Source organism: Pan paniscus, chromosome 9 (genome assembly GCF_029289425.2).
Source record: "Pan paniscus chromosome 9, NHGRI_mPanPan1-v2.0_pri, whole genome shotgun sequence".
Taxonomy (NCBI): Eukaryota; Metazoa; Chordata; class Mammalia; order Primates; family Hominidae; genus Pan; species Pan paniscus.
The window spans coordinates 106825728-106847656 of record NC_073258.2 but is presented as its reverse complement, the minus strand read 5'-3'; the positions used below and the strand labels follow the sequence as shown (position 1 = coordinate 106847656).

Below are 21929 nucleotides of genomic sequence, written 5' to 3'. Positions count from 1 at the left end.
ATGTGAGAGATAGCAAATGGGGAACAGGGAATCCAACACAGGAGAGACAATCCCCAGGATCATGGTAAAGGAGGTCCCAGGATTATAGCTGTACACCAGCCATAGAAGGCACAAAGTCCAACTTGGACAAAGCAGATTGCTCTAGGAGTGATTTTTTAAAAGATGAAAGAAACTGATGGAATAATTGTTACATTTGAACGTATAGAGAAGATATTCATACATATAGTAGAAATCTATGCAGTCAATTAACTAAAGGAAATAAAAAATTAGTATATGGTAAGGATAATACATCACTCAGCTGTATACAGCTGTTACATAATCTCAATAATGTACACATATCCTTAGTGTAATCACAGTCAACAATGTAAACATTGAATTGTTATGTTGGGAGGAGAAAAGGGGATAAAAAGGGAATGTGTAATGCTGGGAAGCAGAAGAGGGAAGCTTTATTTTGAGAATCAAAGAAACAATGCCTAAAATTTAAAAATCAAGTAAAAGCAATATAAGCATGTCATTTGGAGACATGGTAATAAATAACAAAAAAAATAACATCTAAAAGAGTTGAAAGGGCTTGCCCTGGAGACAGGAAATGGAAGAAGTCAGAGTAATGGCCTTTTTCCTTAGGAAAAAAATCTTACAGATCTATCCAATTTTTTAAAGCTGTGTACACATGAAACTTTGATTAAAAGTAATAGAAAAACTAAAAACTAAAAACCACAAATCCAACACAGTGTCAGGCTCATAGAAATTCCATAATAAATGTTCATTTTTTTATTATTATAATGACAAGACAAAGTTTTTCATATCACCATTACACTCATGCTAGGGATAACAATACTTCCTCTATTATAAATGCTACTTGACCTTTATTTACTATGCTTGGCATAACTGGGCATGCTTAATAAAATAAAAAAAAAAAATTCAAATTTTTTTCTTTTACTAATCAAAGTACCTAATTTTATACAATTTGCACACTTTTAATGTTAGTAACAGAAACAATGAAATTATTTTACTTCTTGATACTTAAGAGTTTAACTCCAAGACATGCACTACAACCACATAATAGATTTTTGTCATCAATATGATGGTCCTGGCATCTTATATATTATGTTCACACTTTAAATTAAGTACTACTTGCTAAAACGAAAACAGGTAAAGACAATGAACAGACGGTTCACGTTAAGAGGAATACGGAAAGCCAATAACAACATTGACATAACAACCTTATTTGTAATGAAAGAAATACAAATTTTAAAAGTGACATACCATTTTTTACTTACATTGGCAAAAATTAAATCAAAAAGAATACCTACAATTGACCAAGGAGGATTCTGGCGGGGGGAGGGAAGTCACATACATATAGTACTAATTAGAAGGGTAAATTGTATAATTAAAGCCCTATGAACCAGTCAAACCAATCATTCCACTTTTAGAAACTTTCTCAAGGACATAATTAAGCATGTAACTCAAAATGTACAAGGACATTCACTCTGCCACTGCTTGTAGTAATAAACTGCAGATAATCAAAATGTCTAACACAGAAAAAAGTGAGTAAATTATGGTAAACCTTTCTTATGGGAAGGCAGTGGGCTTCCAATTCCATTCTTCACACCTAGCTTAGCTTCTTTCTTTTCAACAGAGTCTACTTCTAACAGAGACCAAAAATGTCAGACATTGCCTTTCTCTGTAACCTGATCTAAATCAATGGAAACTGAGGGGAAATCTTCTGGAGGCTTTTGTTAAAAATCTTCCTCATGGATAAAACAAATGAGAGACGAAATGGCCTTTTCTGCCTTTGAGATACAATTTTACAAAGATGTAAAACTGGAAGTTATAGCAGCAGCTCTTGTGATTGAGAGGTGGAATAGCTAAGGCAAAACAAACCAACTGAGGTCAAGGCAAAAAAAGTGTGTCTTTAATGACACCCCTGAACCCTGTGTTATGTCAAATAATTTCCTAGGTTACTTAGGCCAATTATATTTGGACACTGTTACCTCTGGCCAAAAGCATCCTAACTTGTATTAGCTATACAACAGAGTACATTAGAACCACAAAAAGTTATGTTACAGAGGTATATTTATGAACAGTAGATGTGCAGTTAAAAAGAATTTACAAAACAGTACATTTCCATGTTTTTAAAAAAATCAAATATGTCAATATGGATTCATTTGCCAAGAAAAAGGTCTGAAAAGATACTCAAGGTTTTAAGAGTAGTTATCTTTGAAAGATAGCATTTAAATGTTTCCTTTTGCTTATGTGCATTTTCTATTTTTTTCTACAGTTAGCATATATCACTTTAAGATTCCGCCATCCTTCCTATCAATTCAATGCAATTTAGGAAAGAAAGAGGTAAACATGTATTCCAGTGAGCTATCTTGAACCAGAAGTCTGCTTTTTTTTTTTTTTAATTGGAAAAGTTTCTGTTCTTTAAAAAAACTTTCGTGAAATAAAAATTGATACTAAACAAGCATTTATTTTTCAGTGAATACGGAAGATCACAAACAGTTTTCATTTCCCTTTGTTACTCAGGGAATCATCATGACTTTGTACCATTTCGTATTGGAATTTCTTCTGTGAAGCAAAAACAGTCCCAAAATGAAGGATCTTCAGGTGTCATGGGAACAGCAGATGACATTAAATCATTAAAGTTGAGAATAGTAAATTGCCTCTGGGTTGGTTTGGAATCATCCTGAGATGGAACCTAAAAGACAAAAGCAGATTACCTTATTGTTATATTGCATGTTAATCTTATGATCAATTTCATAATCATGAAAATAAGTAAGACCAACTTACATTTCAGTAGTATTAAATGACAACATAGGATTCCTAGAACACTGTTTGTATTTCTTATATTAGTGTTGCCAATACAACAAATCAAAAAAAAAATGAAATAGAAAACCTGATTCTTGAACTTTTTTATATACCAAAAACCTGTGGTATTTAACATGTAGATTTACTGGGCCCCACATCCAAAAAGTGTGATTTACTACATATAAGTTAGAAGGGATATCAAAATCTGTAATTTTAACGAGCAGTCAGGTTATTTTGATAGAGGTGAGTGAGAAAGTGAACTTTTGTGAAATATTACTCTAAAAGGTGGGTCTGATAAAACTGCCATAACTATACAGAGATGTATACTTCTTTAGGAAATTATTTATTCAATATTAAATTTAAACTGTATCTTACTCTCTGAGATAGAGCCCTTGTTCACAATTGAACCCAGTGCAGACCCTCTTTAATATTCTACACATCTAGTATAAATAGTACTTGGATTTTGTACAGCGCTTTAACAAGTCAAGGTCCAGTACTTATCTGACTGGTCTCATAGCTATGTTGTGATACGGTTATCTCAATTTTATGGATGGGGAATCTGAGGCTCAGGAAGAGCAAACAATTCAAACAATTTGTCCAAGCTCAAAACATAGGTTAAATGGTAGATGTGGGCCTAGAACCCAATTTTGTGAATTGTACTCTAGTCTTCCCAACATGCCACTGTTGCCTAAACAGGCTCTGTCCAGGGAAATGAAAAGTAAGTACTGAATATGCAAATGTTTCAACAATTATAAAGCTCTATGAAAACAAAAGGTATTTTTGCAGGGAGTGTGAAGCTGAGATTTAAAAACAGAAGGACCAGTAACCTGGGTCAGAACATCTTCAGATAACAGGTGTCAATTTTAACATGCCATCCCTTTTTAAGGAAGATAATCTATGGAGAACTCGTAATCCTTTGATTAATCTATCAAAGGTTTGGTGTGTTGCCTGAGCTACTTTTGTGGAAGTAACGATGCATATATATTGATCATGCTACATTCTTTCATGTTGATTTACTAAAAATAATAGAATGCATGTAGTTTTCATTAAAACATATGTTTTCCTTAAATAAATACTTCTGCAGAATCACAATTATATGAAAACTAAGAGTCTTTGACCCTAAGTTCTTCCCCCACTTGCTTACCAGGTAATAGGATAAGAAAGTATAAAAACATTGTGGCTGAATAATTGAAACTGATGTTATGCCACAATATGACACAAGGTCTCTTACATGTTTGACACTGTAACTTTGGGAATAATTCAGGATATTACTTTAAAAGGAGGAGTGGATTCAATTTGCAAGGTAATTCCATTACTCATCAACCTTCAACGTGGTACTCTTACATTCAACACAACCCCAATTCACCAAGAAATAAACTACTGTTAAGATGACTAAGATAATCTTGAATGTCTATTGGAAATATGAGTAGTATGATAGTACTACCATATTTTTTTTTGTTGTAATACTTAAGCGTATACGAATGTGAAGAAGCGGGTAACATTTCTTTTTTTTGAGACGGAGTTTCGCTTGTTTCCCAGGCTGGAGTGCAATGGTGCGATCTTGGTGCACTGCAACCTCCACCTCCCAGGTTCAAGCGATTCTCCTGTCTCAGCCTCCTGAGTAGCTGGGATTACAGGCGCCCACCACCACACCTGGCTAATCTTGTATTTTTAGTAGAGATGGGGTTTATCCATGTTGGTCAGGCTGGTCTGGAACTCCTGACCTCAGGTGATCCGCCTGCCTCGGCCTCCCAAGGTGCTGGGATTACAGGTGTGAGCCACCATGCCCGGCTGCTTTTTAAAAATGTTTCTACAAAATCCCTAGTGATCTTAATATTTGCTAATAAAGAGTACTACTATATCTATAATCTTAAAAAAATCTCTCTAAACTGATATAAGGCAAATGACTATTTCCATCAATAAAGAGCAAACTTAACATTGATTCATGCTATTTAGAAAAAAGAGAAATCCTAAAATCTTACATCCTGATGTCTAGATCCATCGGGTTTCCTAAGAGCAACTGCAACAAAATGGTGCTCATCTATTTTGCTTTCCTGAAAGATAAAAGGTAAATAAATATAGATTATAAAATATGTAAACCTAGATGTAGCTTTGTTTACATTTTCTAAATCTCATTCTCTCTCTCTATATATATATACATATACGTACACTCACACGCGTGCATATATATATTTCCCCACCTCCGCTAAACCACTTTAGAAGTTACATACGTGCTTGCCCTTTACTCTTAAATACTTCAACATGTATTTCCTAGTAGGCACATTCTCTTACATAACCACAGCAGTTAATAACGTCAGTAAGTTTAACATTGAAACAATACTTTATTAGCTGTATTCCAAATTCTGTGAATTAATCCAATAACGTCCTTTGTGGCATATCCCTCCTCCAGAACAGGAGCCCAGTAATGGGCAAGTAGGGACAAGTATTGCATTCAGTTGTCATGTCTTGTTAGCCTTTCTTTTGTTTTTTATGACATTAACGTTTTAAAGTACAAATTCCCCCAAATCTGCTTTTTATTAATAAAATATTGCTCATTTGGGGTTTGATATTTCTTAATGAGTGGATTAGGTTATGCATTCTCAACCAGAATACTACACAGGTGATGTGCCCTATCTAGAGGTACTTGACAGCTATCTGTCCTTCACTGGTGATGTTAGTATGTATAATAAAGTACAAGGTTAAAAAAAAAAAATCAAGTTGCAACATTGGTATGTAAGCATTTAGTTAACTACATACTATCACGTATGAAAAATCATGGTGGAAATTTATAGGTAAAACATAACCAATATGCAATTTTCTATTTTCCTCTACATATGAGACAAAGGGGAAGGGGACTTTAAAATGTAATATATATTGAAGCAGTTACCAGAAAAATTTGTAAACACTTAAAAGCTGAACAAACTTTTCACTGAAAAACCACTTTACTAAAGCATTCTTCCATAAAACGTCAGAAGAAACTACAATTAGAAATAGTACTTAGGGAGCTTTCATTTTTTATCTTCTTCTTCCTATCTTCATACCTTCAGGTACCCAAGTCAGCAAAAAGTGAAATTCAGTAAGGATAAATTTAAGATATGTTTAAAGAGGAAAAATATAAGACTAAGTATCAGAAGATTTACTATGTCAAAGTTATCGCAAAGTAAGTCTGCTATGTAGCCCTGTTCTGTTTTCTCTTGAAACAAACAAGAAAAAAGTAACTGGAATGTACAAATTTAAAAATATCTAAAATAATTTTTCAGAAATTTAGCACATAAGATGTAGTTCTTATATGTATTGAATATTTCAATAAATAAGAATCATGCTTAATGTATAATGAGAGGTGTATGTACACTAACAATTCATAGTTGGACACTAAAGAATGTTAACTAATGGATATACTGTTTTGAACCTTTCATTTTTTAAATTTTTTGTAGAGGCAGTGTCTTGGCCTCCCAAAGTGTTGGGATAACAAGCATGAACCACCACATCTAGTCCTTAGCAGTTATTGACCCAGCTCTCTTTTTCAAAATGCTTTCTGTCCTTGGATACCAACACTACTCTCTTATACCATTTTGGTCATTCTTTATCAGTACCCTCCATAAATTCACCTTTGAATATTAGTATAGATGCTCCACGACTCACGATGATGTTATATCCCAATAAACTCACTCTAAGAAAATATGGTTACATGGAAAATGCACTTAATACACCTAACCTACCAAACATCATAGCATAGCATAGCCTACCTTAAATGTGCTCAGAATACTTATATCAGCCTACAGTGGGCGAAATCATCTAACACAAAGCCTCATTTATAATAAAATGCTGAATAGCTCATGTAATTTATTGAATATTGTACTGAAAATGAAAAAAGGAATGGTTGCGTGGGTTCTGCAAATATGAATTCTACTGAATGCATTATCACTTTCATACTGTCATAAAGTCAAAAAAAGTTGAACCATCATAAACTGGGGACCACATATATTCTCAGGGCTCTATTCTAGGCCTTACTTCTAACTTCTTGTGGTTTCAATTTCCACTTCTCTCTTCATAGATTCAATATATAGCTGTTCCTTAGGTAATCTCAGAGTTTCAACTTCAAATCCATGGTTTCAACTACCATTGACATAATGGTTATACTTATAACCATTATGATTATAATTTTTTTCCTCTAGCCCAGCCCTCCATTCCATTCACCTATCTGACATCTTCACTTAGATGTTTGGTATCTCAAACTTAACATCTCATTTATTTTCTAGTATTCAGTATCTCAACAGATGATCTTGTAAGTCAGAGAACTGCTCTACAGCCCGTTTGCTGGACACAAGCAGGACCAATCACAGTATAATGACTGGTCTGGAGATAAACAACTAGCCCAAGCTAGGCCAGGGCATCCCTTCTCTAGGATTTTTGGGCTTGGAACAGAAAGTGAGTTTACCAGTTTGTTTAGGTTTTTAAACTGTAAATTGTTTATAAACTGTTACATGCAACAGTATGTTACATGCAAGAGCCTTGTTTTCTGTCACGCAGACCAGAGAGGCTGAGAAAGCTGGTGTACAGAATGAGAAACATGGGTGGGAGAAAACTGAAGCCAAAATGTAGAGAAAGGCAAAACTAGGAGACAAAAAGAGCTCTAAATATTTCATCCCCTAATTCTAGCTAATACTGGGGACAGTTACTGAATCACTCTAGTAACCTATAATACTGTTTTGGGGGGTTTTTTGGCTTAGTGTGTGTTGGCTTCTCTCACTAGCAACCAGGAACTGCCAGTGACAGAAACAAAATACAGTAAGAAACCAAAATATTTAACTTGATCAATACCTTGCAGGATCTACCAGCCTGATCTGGAATGTCTCTTAAATACCCTCATTATGGCCCAGCCAAAGTGGCTGCGTTTGGCTGTTCATACATGCAAAGCTCCTTGTCAGAGCCTCTTTTCCTTTCCCGTTCTGAACTTACAATGACTCATCTTTCAACTTCTTTCAAGTATTAGTATAAATGTTACATGCTCTCATAGTAGCCCTGATTTCACTTTCAGAGCAGCAGGACTGGATTCAGTTGTGTCCAAATTCAGTGACTAGCCTACCCAAATTAATCACACATACATGCATAAAAAATAGAAATTCTTAGTTTTAACAATTCTAACAAATTTCTTACCTCAAATGCCCATTCTTTTTCTTCCTCTCCATCCAGGAATAAACGTGTTTCTTTATAAACTTGGCCTATATCCAAGTTTAATGGAGATAGATCAAATTCAAGCCGCTGCAATTCAAATCCTAGTCCAACACCAATGGCTTTTATGAAGCTTTCCTTAAGTGCCTAAGATACAGAAAGACATTTTCTCTTAGAATTTGGTGGACAAAAATTTTTCATAGAATCTACAGGTCCAAAAGATAGGGAGTTTCAACGCTATACTACGTTATGGCTATAGCTATAACCTTTTTTTAAAAAAAAAACCCTTACAGCATGAAAACAAACCATCCATTAGGGCAAATCATTTAAGCTCTCCGTGCCTGTATCCCCTCGTATGTAACCTGCGATGATGATAACAATACCTTCCTCATAGGGATGTTATGTACATTAAATTAACTAACTTAGAGCTTGAAGTAATGTCTTCTGGCATGTAGTATATATTATCAGTGTTTGTTATATAGGACCTCATGTGTATTAGTTCCTTTATGACAGAAAATATTATTTATCAATGGTAATGTTTTGTTTTAGCTTTAAGTAAGTACTTTCTAACTGAGCATTACATATAGGTTAAATTTTCTTAAAATGAAATGTCATTATAATGTAATACCGTATGCATAAAAACCATAAAATTCTCAAGCAATCACCCATTTACTTCAAGCACTGTTTGGACACTACTGGGTAACCAAGGACTCTGATTTTAAGTGAAGATAATGGAATCATTATAGACTTTTGCTTTCAAAATTAGAAAGAATTATACCCAATTCCTATAAAACATATCCAGCTGAGTCCATTCATCCTTAAAGCTTCTGATTGTTTCCCATTCTTTGTTGGTAAACTTTCTTTTCATAATATGAAAGAATTCTGGAATTGAACCACGACCTGCCAATTAAGAAATAAAAAATTAAATAGCAGTTCTATTAAAAAATAAAAAGTTGCTCTATTACTAAAACTGTTCAAGACAGCACCCCCCAAAGATCTAAAGGGCAACCATACTTTTGAATACATTTAAAATAATCCTAAACAAAATCTCGGCCAGTCAAAGCAAGTTGAAAATTAAAAGAGTAAACACACTATGACAAGCAGTGGTTAGCCCAGAAACATAAGAGTAGTTTAACAGGAATTGGTGATATTCTGTAAATTATTAATTAAGCAGGAAAACCATATGGTTGTATCAATATATGTCCCAAAAAGTTTTGATAAAATTTAGCAGCCAAAGCTGTTATAAATTTTAAATAACAGGAAATTTCTTATATAAAACGATACTTATCAGAAGCCCAATTAAAATACTCCTAAAGTAGAGCCATATTATTCTAAAGTTTTATTTTGTTATGTAACAGAGAAAAAAAGGGAATAATTCTTTTATTACAATTTTTGGAAAATTAGCAGAAAGCTGAAAACTGTTCTTTTATTCTACATTATTGCCACGGCTAAAAAATTAATACTTACCTTCTTCAAAATGTTTTCCAACTTGTTTTCTAATATGACTTCTTCAAATAAAAAGATTTTCATTACTCTTTCGTGGTTGCAGTTGCAAAATAAGCTCATTTTTAAAAACTTGAAATATATCTTTAGTGCCACTATTTCATAGATAACAAAATATTACATAACATTCTAAAAATAAATGACAAAAGATACAACTCAAAGGATCTGATTCCCAGAACCAAGGGGTAAGATACATGTTAAAATTCATGGTAGGCCTCTGGTACTGAATTTTCCAAAACATTAAAATTATGTGTTTGTATGTCTTTACCACCAAGCACAAACTTTCTACCATCATTCATTTTATATAAATATGCATAATATGTATAAATATTTACACAAATACGTATTCAACTAATATTAAAAATAAATTGATCACTGTTCTTGCCTTTTATACTTACAGCCTAATGGGCCTATCAGAGAGCCTGTTCCAAGGTAGGTGAACCACAAACATTTACTAAGTGTGTACATGAATGTTAACTATTATATGGTAAATTATTTCCTAAGTATTCTTCTGCCGTGTATCCTTAGTTCATTATTACATTATTTTCCAGAAAACCTTTTGAAGGTAATCCCTTTGTGGATTCTGTTAATATGGGCTTACTCCAATTCCCACTTCTAAAATAACCAACTCCAAAATTTGACATTCTTAAATGATTAACACAATTGTTATGATAGCTGATACCACACACTCTATGGGCATTTCTTATGTAAATAAATATGTGGAGAAAAAAGATGGTTGAAGATGTTGAACGTCCCCTTCTTAATACTTCACTGGCATTTAATCACTAATTCTCTCTATGAGAATTCAACAATTAGAATTCCATTATGATCACTCACTAAAAGCATACAAGTGCTAGGTACCACGAACCGCATGATGAGCAAAACAGACATGGTCCTTATTTTCACAGAGAGTTTACAGTTTCTCCTGCAGTAACCAAATACCTTTCCCACAATCATCTCAAGGGTAGAGTATATTAAAAATCGGTTCTGTCATGAAATAGTTATGATTCTCCCAGTACTCCCGCTTCAAGAGTCAAAATAGTCTCCTCTTAGTTCATCAGGAAGTATTTCTGCCGATCCTGTTGCTGATACATGGTACTATGGATCAAAATAAGAATCCTCATTCATTTTTAGGCACTGAAATATTAAATTGTGATCTTAAGAGTTCAATGGCAAGAAATTCTTACCCCTTTTGGGGCCATGGATCCCTTTGTTGTCTGGTGTTTACTCCTCAACACCTTCCTGAGACTAACATTAATAGAAGCCCCTCAATAAAAACTGTTTTGTTCAATGCATCAATAGTACATACTGGCTTGATAAGTAACATCTTAAAGAACACTTTCAAGAAAGTAAAGACAGAAAGCTTCTGAAGTAACGAAAGTAAATCTGGAAATTTTAAACATTGGGAACACTATATCTACAAAAATCATAAACTGTTTCTTGTTGAATGGATTTTGGCACAAACAGCATATGTAACAATAATGGGAGGAATAAACTATCTTTGGTTTGGAAGCCTGCATTATATATTTTGAGTGAAACTGTAGTTTTAACAGATTAATGTCCAAAAAATCTGCATTTAAAAAGATACGCATTTTGTCATCTATAGTGTCATTCTGCTTGCTGCTTTCTTCAAATTTTATTTTTATAACCTCCAAGAAGCCTTCTGATTTTTAACTAAATAAGATGGGGCAATCAAGGAAAAAAATTTAAATAAGCATGCTATTAAAAAACTGATTAACATAAAAGGCAATCAATCTGGCACAATCACTAGAAAGCAATCACGTAACTCATTATGTACAGCCAAAAAATATCCTATACGAGTGCATTTTCATATACTTTAGAGCATCTTATTTAGTCCACAAAATAAAAAATTTGACAGCAATAGGAAAAGGTGATTTCGTAAATATTCGGCCAAAGCACAGCAGCGCCACACTGTGGCATTATGGTGGATATACAGTGGGCAAATATTCTGTTAAGTATTAAATGCAGTTTACCTAGGAAACTGGAATAAAGAAAAATCAGTAGGAAGAACAGTGAATTTGTCCCTTAAACTATTTGAAGACAGCACAATTACTGCACATATGTTGGCAAGTTCTAATAATACCATTACATACACAGAGAATCATCAGTCAAATTCAGAAAAACCGGATCTTCCATCTTATAGCTTGATCATTAGGGAGAGCAGTGTTAGATATTGTATTCTGCAATGATTAACTAATCAAGACCACACAGCAACTAATGTTTTATTTTAAACACAGTAGTAACATACAACAAAATCATTTAGATCCAATGCCTTGAGCAACTATTTCAGGTCTACGGAAAAAAATCCAGAACTTCAGGGCCTACGACATTAATCCCTCTCCAAAACAAGGTCACCAATATGTATATACAAATATATACATATAACTACCGCAGCCTTTAGGAAAATGGGCTGGTCATTTTTGAGGGAAGTGGAAGGGAGTTAAGCAATGCCCATCTACGTGCTTGCTTCAGAGTACCAAAATTCAGCCTTAGATAATAAATCATATTAGAAATTGTAATAGTTTCACTAAGTACTGAACTGTATATAATAGAATTATATATAATTTTGCTTCTACGAGAAGTGACAGTCTTCTAAGATATGAGTTAGTATGTACACCATAATGCTTATCAGCTCATTTTTCCAGGAACTTATCCAGACACAAACCTAGAATAACACAAAAATATCTGAGCTGCCAATATAGGTTTCACAAACTACATGCACAAAGCCTCTTGCATGTTACTATCAAAGGATGTATTTAAGCCCTCAATTTGTGGAGTACAGCAGAAAAAGCACTAGATTGAAATAACGTCAACCTAGGTTTGAAACTCACCATTTAGGCAGTCCTAAACTTCAGTTGCTCTTACATTGTTTACCAACACATATAGGTATTAACATACAGAGGCAAGAAACAGGCTGATAGAGCTAGAACTACTGGGCTGCGAATGTTATCCTTTCAGGAAGAACTCCAGAGAATGAAGAAGAGGACCAAGAGGACAGAGCATGAAGCCTTTTATTTTCAGGCTTTGAAACCTAATGAATTTACTCTGCTGGGTTTGGAACATGTTTGAGAACCATGACCCCTTTTTACTTCAAACTTCTTTTTGGAATGGGAATGTCTATCCTATGCCTCTCCTACCATTGAATTTTAGAAGACTTGTTTTCTGCTTTCACAAGTCCACAGATGAGAGGAATTTTGCCCCAAGAAGGATCATACTCCAGTTTCACACATAGCTGATTTAGATGATTGAGATGAGATCTGCCACTTTTTGGGTTGATGATATTAACACTTATATGAGATTTAGAGTTAATGCTGGAATGGGCTGAGAATTGCTAATGCTGGGATGGGGTGAATTTACTTTGTATGTTAGATGGATATAAATTTTGCAGGGGACCAGAGAATGGACTCTACTGGGTTGAAGGGTGTCTCCTGAAATTCATGTCCACCCAGAACCTTAGAATGTGACCTTATTTGGAAATAGAGTCTTTATAGATGTAATCAAGTTAAGATCAGGTCATACCTAATTAAAGTGAGCCCTGAATCCAATGCCTGGTTTCCTTACAAGGAGAGACAGACACACAGAGAGGAGACAGAAAAGGTCATTTGAAGGTGAAGGCAAAAATTGGAGTGATGCAACTGCAAGCCAAGGACTGCTAGGAATGAGCAGAAACTAGGAAGAAGCAAGGAAGGATTCTTTCTTAGAACCTTCAGAGAGACCATGGCCCTGCTGACACCTTAACTTCCAGCCTTCCAGAACTTACAGAAGAGCTTTCGGTCACTTTAAGACACCATGTTTGAGGTACTTTGTTAAGCAGCCTGAAGAAACTAATATACACATGGATACAATTTAAATTATACATAAGCACACACATTCGTGTACCCCTTCGGAGCTTTAATTTTATGTCCCTGCAGTCAAATGTTCAAATGCTGGTCCATCACTTCTTAGCTAGAGATTGAGGATCCCTAATCTGAAAACCTGAAATCCAAAATGCTATAAAACTCAAAGCTTTTTGAGCATCAAAATTATACTCAAAGGAAAAACTCAGTGGAGCACTGTGGATTTCCCAATAGGGATACTCAACCTGTGGGTTATTTATTTAACATTTACTTAACATCTCTATGGCTGTTTCTCAAACTGTAAAACTGGGACAAAGAATTGGGCAGATTAAGAATAAACATGTAAAATGCCTGGAACTATCAAGTACTTAATAAATATTAGCTCTGAGGTTGTTGTCAAAGTCATGGTTAAATGTGTATCTTCTTTTGTCAACTGTTTTTATAAAGTCCTTCCTATATTCATCAAGTAAGGCTTAAGTGGTTTTCCCATTGATATTTAGAGGGGCATTTCATATCTTAACAACATTAACCTTTGTCTGTCAAATTTGCCACCAATATATTCTCTGGTTTGTGAAAGATGATTTAATATGAAATCATATCTGTTGACTTAGTGGTTTATTATTTTAAGCTTCAAAAGCCATCTTTCAGAAGTTTGCTCAAATATACAATTACATTGTGTTCTAGTAAGTGTTAATAAAACTGGCCAGGCGCAGTGGCTCACGCCTGTAATCCCAGCACTTTGGGAGGCCGAGGCGGGTAGATCACGAGGTCAGGAGATCAAGACCACCCTGGCTAACACAGTGGAACCCCATCTCTACTAAAAATACAAAAAATTAGCCGGGCGTCGTGGCAGGTGCCTGTAGTCCCAGCTACTCTGGAGGCTGAGGCAGGAGAATGGTGTGAACCCAGGAGGCGGAGCTTGCAGTAAGCCAAGATCACGCCACTGCACTCCAGCCTGGGCAACAGAGCAAGACTGTCTCAAAAAAAACCAAACAAACCAAAAGTGTTAATAAAACTTTAATTTTGTTATAGTGTGAGGCAATGACTTTCTGATAATATCACTCATAAAAAATGGTAAATGGGCTACAATTTTTCTTTTTGTTAGTTCTGTAAATTACATCCAATACAGAATTTCCCAAACATTAATATGTCTAACAATCAGCTGGGAATATTGTTTAAATATGGAAACCCGGCCAGGTGTGATGGCTCACGCCTGTAATCCCAGCACTTTGGGAGGCCAAGGCGGGCAGCTCGCCTGAGGTCAGGAGTTCGAGACCAGCCTGGCCAACGTGGTGAAACTCCGTCTCTACTAAAAATACCAGGTGGCGGGTGCCTGGAATCCCAGCTACACTGGAGGCTGAGGCAAAAGAATTGCTTGAACCCAGGAGGCAGAGCTTGCAGTGAGCCAAGCACCACTGTACTCCAGCCTGGGCGACAGAGGCAGACTCTGTCTCAAAAAAAAAAAAGATTCTGCTATATATATTTTTCTATGATGTGATATTGGCCGGGCACAGTGGCTCACACCTCACGCCTGTAATCCTAGCACTTGGGAGGCTGAGGCAGGCAGATCACTTGAGCCCAGGAGTTCAAGACTAGCCTAGGCAACATGGAGAAACCCTGTCTCTATTATAATATTAAATATATATATATTCTAAGTCCCTTCAGGTTCATATAGACCTAACTAATTCTTTTATTACAGCTAATAATTATCTGTAGAATGCATCCACCATTAATTTATTTAACCAATTTCTATTAGCAGCATTCAGGTTTTGTTGTTATTCATAAATATTTTGGATACAGTACTATAAACAAGATCGCTAAATCAAAGACTATGTGTATTTTCAATTTTAACATTATTTTCCAAAAAGCCTGTAGCAATTTCTAGTGTTTCCATCTATATGATTGTTCTTTTCCGACATTTTCACAAGCTCTAAGTGTTTTTTTTCAAATTTTCTGCAAATCTGATCGGCACCTCACTGTTACTTTAATTTGCATTACTCTAATCATTAAGGTAATAGCTTACTGACTGCTTGAATTTGTTCTTCTGTAACGTGCCTAATTAATATTTTCTAATCACTTCATAGAAGCTCTTTATATATTATGGATATTGACACCTTACCAAATTTGTTATAAGAATTTTCCTTATTCTATTATTTATCTTTTGTATTTGGTTATATTTTTGGAATATAATTTTTTTAAATTTAAATATCCATTCTTTCTTTGATAAATTCTGAACTCTGTCTCGTTTGAAAAGAATTCATAAAAAGATTTACTGCAACTCGACATCATAGTCAACTATATTTTGTCCTAAAATTTTAAATTTTTTTACTTTTAAATTTCTAATTCCTCCAAATTGGTGTATATAGTATGTGTTACATCCACATGTCTAACCAATTCTACCAGCACCATTTAATAAATAATCTTTTATCCACTGAATTGAAATATGTATATATCCTGGGCTCTAAGATTAACTCTTTCAGTTGTCTATTCTTTCGCTAGTACCATACTCTTTTTAGTTTACAATGCCTAATACAAGTTTTTGAAACTGGTAAGGCAAGACCCTTACTATATTTTTCATATTCCTAGTCATTAGTTCTTCCATAACAACTTTAAATGTACGTAACCCAGTTTCACAGAATTTTTCATATTTTGGCATCTGCAAATTCTTTTAATAGGAATCAATAAAATATCATACTGAGAGGCCATATACTGTAGAGAGCAGTGGTTAAATATATGAAGTTTTACTTTTTAGCTAAGTCAACTTGGACAAATGTCTTAACCTTTTATATAACGCACTAGTCTTACGAAGATGAAATAATACCTATTAGGCATCTAATATAGTGTCACACACTTGTAGGAATTGCTCAATAAATACTAGTTACACAATCAAATCCTACTGACAAAGGAAAAAGACCGACCTGTAACTGGGAAGGAGGAAAACTCCTTGAGGGTGGAGACTTGGTTTTCCAGTAAGGAATTCAGAGTACAAAGTGATGTGTGACTTTCTAAAACTACTTACAGGTTTTAAATCCCAAGTGCATTTAAAAAAAAAAAATCCAGCAAAGTTTATTTTAAAAATGTAAAGACGAACATGTAAAACCATAGGGGGAAAATTCTGGTCCTTTCCCAAATTTCAATCATAATTTTTATGTATTTTGTCTATTTTATTTTGCCTTACTTTGTAAATATGGTCACAAAACTAAACAATTCAAAAGTTACCCTTTATGCTTATCACTTCAAACACTTTTAATGGTAGAAAAAATTAGAAAACAGAGGGAAAACCAACCAAAATTTTCCAAACGAGGGTAATAAATTAAGATGAAGACTAGGAAAACACCATTCTTCCTAAGAGTAAGAATGTACTGTCCTGGCATATGGTAGGCTATATACTAGGTATGTTCTCTCCTGCGCGCCCACAGCAACAGTTGGGAGAACAGGTAGAGGGAGGGAAATGAGCTGCCCTCAGTAGAAATGGTTAATGCACCAAGAAAGAAAAAGACTCTCTGAGTTCCTAGTGGATTCTTCCGTATAGAACAAGATAGAGTAATGGAATTGACTCTTTCAATGCACTAATGATAACCCCCAAAAGACTCTGTCTTTAGAGTTGGCAATCTAGTAACGATGCCTAGTACAAAACACAGTACTTTCCTTGCTGCTATCCTAAGTTTTGCCTAGCATCATTTAGCAAGACTCTTAGGAAAAATCCCTTGCTCAATCTCCTTACTTACTACAATAAGTAGAGCAATTCAAAGAATCTCCAATGAAGCAAATCAGTGTCTACTTCCCATCTTCATTAAGAAATCATGCTGTGTCCATTGATGCTTCAGGAATCAGTAGCATGGTAACAACACTAGTGACAATTGGAAAATCTCTCTTCCTTTCTGTGTTACTGGACATAGCAACAGCTTTTTCACAACAAAATAAAGAAAAGGAAAAGGCCTAGACATTGTGATTAGTCAAGTAAGATCAACTAAAAAAAAACTGGTGGGGGGAGGTCTAATAACACAATTAACAGGAAAACTAAATCTTAAATTTTTGCTCAATTGTCTTTCTATCATTTATTTTTCTTTATTATTATTATTATACTTTAAGTTCTAGGGTACATGTGCACAATGTGCAGGTTAGTTACATATGTATACATGTGCCATGCTGGTGTGCTGCACCCATTAACTCGTCATTTAGCATTAGGTATATCTCCTAATGCTATCCCTCCCCGCTTCCCCCACCCACAACAGTCCCCAGAGTGTGATGTTCCCCTTCCTGTGTCCATGTGTTCTCATTGTTCAATTCCCATCTATGAGTGAGAACACCATCATTTATTAAAAGCTTCAGTTATTAATTACTTGTTTATCAAGCATTGACCATAGCCAACACTGCCCATCAAGTTAACTGGTAACAAAATCTGTTTCTCAGAAGTATCATTTCCAAGCAGATACCAACCCACTGGGCCAATTATTACCAGGTAGTTGTGCTGACTGCATTCTAAAAAACAATGGCCTTTCCATTTCTGATTTTAGAAAAAGTTCCTGTAATGACAGCAGAAAGCTACAAGAATATATGGGCTAATTCCCATGCTAAGAATCCTCTATAGCAGCAATTTTTTTAGAGTAAGCCACCTATGTCCCTGTTGAATACCAGATCCTTTCCCAAGAAAAATGCACATGTGCATATCATACAAAATGTAGCATACAATTTCAGGAGGTAAACAAAATTCCTTGAACCTTATCCAGGGAATCAGATCAACAATCTGTTATAAGGTTTCCAAAATCACTAGTAGGGCCTTGTTCTGAACAAACCTGAGAATAGAGTTGTACTGGAAAGGTTTATTAGCAGGTAAGAGAAAGAGTAGCTAGTAGGAAAATGCAAGGTAAGGACAATAAAAGCAAAAGGGAGAAGAGATTCACAACCACACTGAAGCCTATACTCTAACAGCACAGTGTTTATTCATTCATTTGACAAATATTTTACTATTACATGCTAGGCAAGGTACTAAGAGATGTGATAGTGATCAAACTCTGATGTAGCTAACATGGTTCTTGCTCTCACACAGCTTTTAAATATCAGGAAAAGATAATCATCCTGATGAATAATCAACTGAGATACATTACTGGAATAAGGAAAACATATTTTATGAGAGCCTACAACAAAAGAACCTAGCTTAGATTGAAGGCTCACAAAGCTTCCCTAAAGTAAGGTTAAGGTGAAATCTAACAAGTAAATAGGAGTTCTCTACGCAGAAATGGGAGTGAGAGATAAAATTAATACAAGCCTTACAGACTGAGACAGCCACATATTCAAACCACATATGGTGCAGGCAGTATGGAGATTAGACAGTTTTACTATGAAATTAGGAAGATGTGGGTTCTTTTATTAATAGCTTTCTTCTTAGCCTGTTACTTATCTTCTGTAAAAATAGCAGTATATGCATCATAGGGTAGTTGAGAGAATTAAATCACAGAATATGTCTAAAGCACTATGTAAAATGCCATGACACATGGTTAAGTGTTCATTAAATGTTAGTGATGATGACAAATATACAGCAGTTAAGAGAACCTGTATTTAGTATGTATTAAATTGCCTGGGTACATTCAACTTCACCACAAATGTTAGTGGTCCTTAAAGCCACCACTAACAAATTTCTAAGGCAATATATAAGCAACTTAAATATTTTAATAATGCTTGCTCCTCATTTTTACTTACATAAATGGGCTAAAAAGAGATGTATTTAGATACAGAACAAAGAGTCGCCCGTTGGTATCCACTGGGGACTGGTTCCAGGACCCTCCTCAGATACCAAAATCTGCGCATGCGGCCCTATGGAACCTGCATATATGAAGTCAGCCCTCCATATCCTCAGGTTTCATATCCTGCAAATACTGAATCTTGATACATGTTTGATTGTGGATGCAGAATCTATGGGGACAGAGGGCCAACTACTGAAAAAAATTCACGAGTAGACCCATGCAGTTCAAACTTGTGTTGTTCATGTGTCAACTGTATATGTTATCTCTACATAAGGACTACAATGTACTTTACTATTGAGATTCTTTTTTTAAAAACAAACAATTAACTGAAAAATTGTGGTTAATGTTTAAGTGAAATAAGTTGAAGTATAATTCAAAAAGAATTTCACTTAATATTTCACTTTACCTCTAGGCAAAGTTATGGATCCCCAGTAACGGATAATCTATTATTTATGTGTAAGTCTGTAAATATTCATGGAAATATACCCTTTTCAGATTTATGCTCTCCATTACCTTTGTGTACTGAGCACATTTTCCCTAAACTGAAATATCTCTAATACATCTCCTGGCCTGAGATTACTCAATAGCCACAGAACTGAGGCATCAAGACACTTAACTGCCATACTAGAAAAATGCAACGTTACCTGGAAAACTAGTCTTCATTATATCAATTCCAACTTGCAGCTCAGGTTCAGCAGCAAGCACTGCATAGTCTCCTTGATGAGAGATGTTAAAGTTGAAATTCGGGTAAGGATTCGATGAGTCCTTTGCAAGAACTGGTTTTCCTTTCGCAGTTCTTTGCAAACGAATATGATTCCAAGGGATATTCAATTTCTCTGCAACTAATTTCCTTATCATCAGACGACCAGCCTGTTAAGTACATAAAACATTTGGTATGTATTGATGTCTACTAAAGATACAAGCACACTGTGTGCAATAGTACTTTTTTTTGGTTTCTAAAATTTTCATTTTTAAAACTTCAAAATACTTAAGTATTAAACACACGTTAATTAAGACTTAAGCAATGCTTAAGTAGATAAAAAGTTAAAGCCCGCCTTAGCAATTCCCTCTCCTTTGCTAGTGACCAAAGTTAACAGCTGGCACCCTGTCAGTCTTTTCTGTATTTAAATATATGTGCATTTACATGTTTTTGCTAACTCTACATATAAACACAAACATGAGATTATACTTATGTAGTATTCTACCACATATAATCTTTAAATTTATAAGTATTGGGAATTATTTTATGTCTGTACACACACGTCTGGTCCATGCAGTTTTAACTGTAGCATATTTCATAATATTATTTCCCCTTTATTGGACATTTTAGGCTGGCTCTAGACTTGCTGTCAAAAACAACTCTGCAGTGAGCAACCCTACTTGTACCTACATCTGTGCATATGTATTTCTAGATCCCATATATTGATCACCCAGCTTCAACAATTAGCAAGGCATGACCTATCTTGTTCTGCTCTCTCCCACCTCCAATTATTATTTTTTAAATAATTACTAAACACACACACACATAAAAACAAGAATATAAGATGACAAAGTATAGATTTTTAAAAATATCTTTCAGGTTTTTTTCTTCTTCAATCCTAACACTGACTTTTAAAAACTGCAGGCTTTTAAAAGTAGCTTATTTCACAATTCCTTACAAATTATAAGTAAGTGTAAAAAATTTTCACCAATGTGCCTTAAAAATTATCAACTAGTCTACATTTCAAACAGAAAGGTGTTTCAATATGGGACATTTTTAAGAAAGGACTGTCTTTTAAATGATGGTAATTCACGGTTGTTTCAAATTGCACCATATTGTACAGATTACTTGTTTTGAAATCCAGTTTTCCATTTGTTGCCTCAAAATACATAGCTAAAATAAATAAATCTACGTAAAATACTGTTTCCCATGGCATCTAGTGAGGAAGGTATCCTCTCTGGCTTCAATTTCATTGGCTTCAATCCCGGGGAGCGCAGGGCTACAAACTAAATCATACTGTCAATAATTTCTAGGGCCTACCACGTGCAGGGAGTCCTTGGAGAATGATGGGATATTTAACAGGCAGAATAAGCATGGGCTATGAACGCACGCAAACAAAAAAAAATAACATTTAAAGACATAAAAACATTCATTACAGAAAAACCCAATTTTGTCGGCCTTCCCTACACTTATTTCATGGTTTAGGAGGGTCTCCATTTGAAATAACAAGGGGAAAGAGATAATGTTTACAGCCATCGCGGCCTCCAAGGCGGTTACAAAGGCCGTGGAAACCAGGCCGTGCGTCGCCAGCAACTCCGCAGCGCCGGCTGCTGTCGCCCGGGCCGGCCACAGGCTCCACAGCGAGAGGGTCGCCGCCAGCGCGGGAGTGTCGGGTCTCCACAGCCCGGCCTGCCTCCCCCAAGATCTGCTTCCCAGGCTCTAAATACCAAAAAAGACCTGTAGTACCATGGCTGCCTTAGCGTCCCGGGCAAAGACGAACTGGCCAATGCGCTCCTTCTCCTCGGGCTGAATCGATCGCACTGCCAGCAGCCATTCGGCTCGGCTCGGCAGCCAAGTGCCGCAGGAAAAGGCCCAGCGCACGCCCTCCATGGATGGCACCAAGCAGAACCGTTTGGCAGGGAAAACCATACACTGAAAGCGGACCTCGCCGCTATCTCGGGCCTGATGGCGCGGACGCAAACGTGGCCCCACCCCCTTCTTCCCGGCGTCCGTGCGCAGGGGACGGGACGTCGCTACGCAGACTGGCCCACCGACAGCCCTCCCAGCCCGCCCCCAACTCAGCCACCTCCTCTCGGAGAAAGCAGCTGGGGGCGGAGACGGAGATCAGCCCTGCGCTTTGCG

The 21929-nt window shown here is 35.7% G+C and overlaps 1 protein-coding gene across 1 annotated transcript; it reads right to left on the bottom strand.

Moving 5' to 3' along the window:
* Positions 1-744: 744 nt before the first annotated feature.
* AASDHPPT (aminoadipate-semialdehyde dehydrogenase-phosphopantetheinyl transferase) lies at positions 745-21928 on the bottom strand. Its single transcript, XM_003828354.5, has 6 exons — positions 21534-21928; positions 19732-19957; positions 8762-8883; positions 7969-8130; positions 4794-4865; positions 745-2701 (listed from the first exon to the last, which is right to left on the bottom strand). The coding sequence occupies exons 1-6, from the start codon at positions 21714-21716 to the stop codon at positions 2537-2539; spliced, it is 930 nt and encodes a 309-aa protein (XP_003828402.1). The 5' UTR covers positions 21717-21928; the 3' UTR covers positions 745-2536.
* Between the last annotated feature and the right edge of the window lies 1 nt (position 21929).

Excerpts from the sequence above, each read along its gene's own strand:
- AASDHPPT (XM_003828354.5), bottom strand. The coding sequence starts at position 21,716 with ATGGTTTTCCCTGCCAAACGGTTCTGCTTGGTGCCATCCATGGAGGGC. Across the intron at positions 4,866-7,968 it reads AAAAAGAATGGGCATTTGAG|GAAAGCAAAATAGATGAGCA; the intron begins GTAAGAAATTTG and ends TTTATCTTTCAG. Across the intron at positions 2,702-4,793 it reads ATGGATCTAGACATCAGGAT|GTTCCATCTCAGGATGATTC; the intron begins GTAAGATTTTAG and ends TTTGTCTTTTAG.